We start from the raw sequence: 3956 nt of genomic DNA, 5'->3' as shown, positions 1-3956 counted from the left end.
ACACGCCATGCAAGGAAACACACCCCTGGGATCGCTCCAGGACAGGCAGAGGCAGGGCTGTGGCAGGGCCATGAAATGGTTAAAGCAGTATCTTGTGCTCCCTCCCGATTGTTCTGCAAGGTGTGTTGTGACATTTGTACTTCCTCCTGGCAGCCGGGCCAGCAGAAGCAGCGTGGGAGAGGCTGCGGGGATGCCCTGAGGGTCTCTGCCAGGAGGCTCCACCATGGCCTTCTTCAATCTCCTTGGCCGCTGCCCTGTGATGATACTCCTGGCTGTGTTTTGTGATGTGATCGGGCTGATCATCCTCTTTCTGGGAATTTTTGCTCCACTGAGCTCCTGGGACTTCTTCATTTACTTCGGAGCTTTGCTGCTTGCCTTCAGCCTTCTCTTCTGGATCTTCTGGTACACATTCAACATTGAGGTCCCCTACAGGGAGCTAGGTTTCAACTAACCCACGGCTCTGGCAAAGACAAAATGGAAACTTGCACTTGGAGGAGAAATGTCACATGCTGGGAAGCTCTGAAGCGTCATCCAGTTGGTGAAGAGCATGCAAAAAGATGAAAGAGGAGGGCCTGCTGGTCCCCCCAGCTTCAACCAGCCAGATGGACCCTCAGAGAAGAGGTACCTACAGCTTGACACTCACAGGGATGCTTTACTAGCATTTGGGAATGCAGAGGTCTTGGCAGGGCAGCCAGACCTTCCTCCTGGTGACAGCCACTCTTCAGGAGTAACATTAGGTTTTAAAATGCTCTGAAATGGATTAATGATGGACAGGAACTTGATTTGGATGAGATGAGCCTGTCTGAATTAATGTGGGGAGAGGGATTTTTGGTGGAAATTGGAGGCGGCCAGTATCTGGGGTTTATTTCCTCAGTTCTTTCCATTGGACGTTGCTGTGAGTTGTAGGTCCTGGAGAGCCACTGCTCTCTAGTGACAGCTTCTGAGAGCAGAGGGACTGGAAGCACGAGTGTTCTTCCAGCAATACAGCCTGGACAAACAGAGAAAGTCATTAAGAATAATCCAGATCCAGGCTGTCACTTAGCACCAAAATCTCTGTGTAAATGGTGTGTGGGTGAGCAAACCTGGCTGCTCGTTGGCATACCCCCATCACACCTGTGTGCACTACTGAGCTGCCCAGGTTGGGGAGGTTTTGCCAGTGGGGAACGTATTTCCAGGAAGGTAACGTGGAACAGTGAAAAACCAAGCGAGTGCTGTGTCACCAAGGCACTGGTATGGTGCCCTGTACACGACCTGGTGACAAATGCTGAATACATGGAAACTAGGTACAAAGTGCCATGTTTGAACACTGGCTTTAAGATTAGGCTTTCTTAATCTCAGGCTGGTCTAGAGCATGCCTGTGGGTCCAGAAAGCACCGCTGCATGGATGGCATCCTGTCTCCTTCCCAGCATCCCAGGAGGATGCTCCTCCCTGTCAGTATGCTGACAAGGCTGTGAAGCCAATTAGCTCAAGCTAATTAACGAACAGCCACACAGTGCTCGGAGCTGTACAGTACATGATAAAAGGATGATGACAGTAGGAAGATGCCAAGCATGCATTCGCATACCTAGAGCCAACCCTCACCCCATGGAGCACATGGTTTTATAGCAGTACACGAGACAAAGAGAAGGTAGAGATGGGGGAGATGTCCCCGACGGACACACAAATGAGTATCAGAGCTAAGACCAGACACACCTCTCTTCAGTTTTGGCATCTCAGCCAGTAGAGTGCCCCCAGGCATATACCTCCTGGTGTGTTACACAGAAAAACTGCCAAACAACATGATCCCCATCCGAGGGTCACTCAAGAGAGATTTTGTTGCACAGTTTTTTTATGAAGCCTCTCAAAACTGGTGAGAAATATTTTTTTATTATTATTTGTTTTTTCTTTATTTCTTGTCTTGTTGGCAGTGACTGTAAGAGGCAGCCAGGAAGTTTTCTCAATTCTCCCGGGAGCATGGAAGCTGCAGTGTGAGTCACTGTGTTTTACAGCCTTACACTTACCAGGATGCTCAGACCAGGAGTTCAGCTTTACCCTCCACCACAAGGTCTCAGGGTGCTTTTCCACCCATGTGCCCTTAGGACTACCTCCTACAAGAATTTCCTTGATGCACCTCCAGATAAGAGCCTGTAATGAGCATCTGTTAGATACTGCAGCTATATATAAGGAAGGGCAGCAACAACCAACACCCTCCTTTATTTGCTCTGGGATTTTTAATTGGTAAAGCTAAGCCTGTTCAATCCAGCCTGTAAAGCTTGGCTGAAGGCTTTGTCACCATTCAATGTCTGTCTCTTGTTGAGTGCATGCCTGGGTGCGTCACTCAGGAACACCACCCAGGGAGCTGGTGGCATCACCCAGGGAAACCAGCAGGAAATGGGTGCAAGGTCCCTGTCACTACTTGTCCTTCTGCCCCCTCGATGGGCTCAATCACTCCTGAATGATGCTTGTTGTGGGGCAAAGTCTCTGCTAGCACCTGACACTGGGTGAGCCAGAGCACATCTCCAGCACATGGCTGGGGGAAAGCTTTGGGTGATGAGGATTCCAGAGTGATGCTCATGGCCAAGCAAGTGCTGTCACCCCTGTGCCCAGACCTCCTGTGTGCAATGATGAGGCCATATCCAGCTCCATGGAGGAGCAGAGGCCTCTAGTGCACCCCACCACATACCAGCTCTGGGTCAGTCCCAGCATTGCATTTCCAGGGTGCTGCAGACCCCAGGATCCTGCACTCCCTGTGGGGTATTCCTCCTTGCACATTCTCCCCTCTCCAGTTCATCTGTCCTCTCTGATAGCGACCCAGCTCACAGGTCTGCAGGCAGGGCAAGCACCATTCCCCAACGGGATGCACATGGTCCACAAGTCAAACCCAAACATGTCTCTGTATTTGTGTGTGTGTGTGTCCAAGGTGCCTCCAGCACCCTGCACCTCTGGGCAGCTGGCACAGAGAGTCACAGGCAGGACATGGTGGCTTCAATCCCTCCAGTGCATGGACAGAAGCAATTAGCCAGACCCAGCGACTAGTGGGAAAACTACCTGCTCGTGGTGTGCGCCCATGTCAGAGCACTGCGGGATTTCTCTTGTCTCCCTGTCTCACCTTCTCCCATGGTGGGCTCCTAGGGAACCTGCACACCCCACCACCTCCAGAGCACCAGCTCTGAAGGTCTTCGATCTTCCTTTCCATCCCAGGGACACAGGTTCCTCCTTCTTCTGCCGTTCCCGAACCACACTGGCTAAAGCAGAGCCCACTGCTGCTCAGGCCAGCCTCACCAATAAGCTTGAGTGAAGCACCTGTGATTCCCTGTCCCTTGGAGGCTCAGTTCCACAGCAGTGGGAGAGCTGGCCCAAGCCCAGCGTGTTATTGACCCAAGAAGTTATCTTTCATGGTTGGGTTTTTGTGGTTTTGTACTTGTTCTGTTTGTTCTGGGCTGCTAGGGGTGTTTTACAGCCATGGGCACGGCGTAGCCCAGTGGCTATCGCACAGTGCCCATGCACGCAAGGCACTGGGAACCAGCAGCCCTCCTCCACTCCCTGACCAGTCTGCACCCCCACCACTGAAAAGCAGCACCCTCCAGCTCTTCCTGCCCTGAGACTTTAACACTGAAATGCTGTGGAAATACAGGCCAAGAGTCCTCCTCCACGACTCATGCATGCTCTCAGGAGGCTGGTCTCCCTTAAACATCTTCCACTGCACAGCACTACAGCCACAGCATCCCCTACTCAGCACCAGGGGAGGCACCAGGGGGAATATCAACCCCAACGATGTCACATGTTTGCTCCTGTGTCTGGATTTTCAAGAGGGGAAAAATCCTCCTTTTGTGACCAAATATTAGCAGCATTACTCATAGCCTGACCTGGGCTGATCCTGAATGTCACCGGGCAGCCCACAATGTCCAACTCAGAGGATGACGTGGGTGCACGCATGAACATCTTGATGGTGACTAGGGATGAAGACAAGGCTGAG

The 3956-nt window shown here is 51.8% G+C and overlaps 1 protein-coding gene across 1 annotated transcript; it reads left to right on the top strand.

Moving 5' to 3' along the window:
• The first annotated feature begins 223 nt into the window (after positions 1-223).
• Positions 224-451, top strand: TMEM238 (transmembrane protein 238). Its single transcript, XM_010182907.1, has one exon. The coding sequence runs from the start codon at positions 224-226 to the stop codon at positions 449-451; it is 228 nt and encodes a 75-aa protein (XP_010181209.1).
• The last annotated feature ends 3505 nt before the right edge of the window (positions 452-3956 follow it).

Source organism: Mesitornis unicolor, unplaced genomic scaffold (genome assembly GCF_000695765.1).
Source record: "Mesitornis unicolor isolate BGI_N332 unplaced genomic scaffold, ASM69576v1 scaffold27354, whole genome shotgun sequence".
Taxonomy (NCBI): Eukaryota; Metazoa; Chordata; class Aves; order Mesitornithiformes; family Mesitornithidae; genus Mesitornis; species Mesitornis unicolor.
The sequence above is the reverse complement of the archived record's forward strand: the minus strand, read 5'-3'. Positions and strand labels throughout refer to the sequence as shown.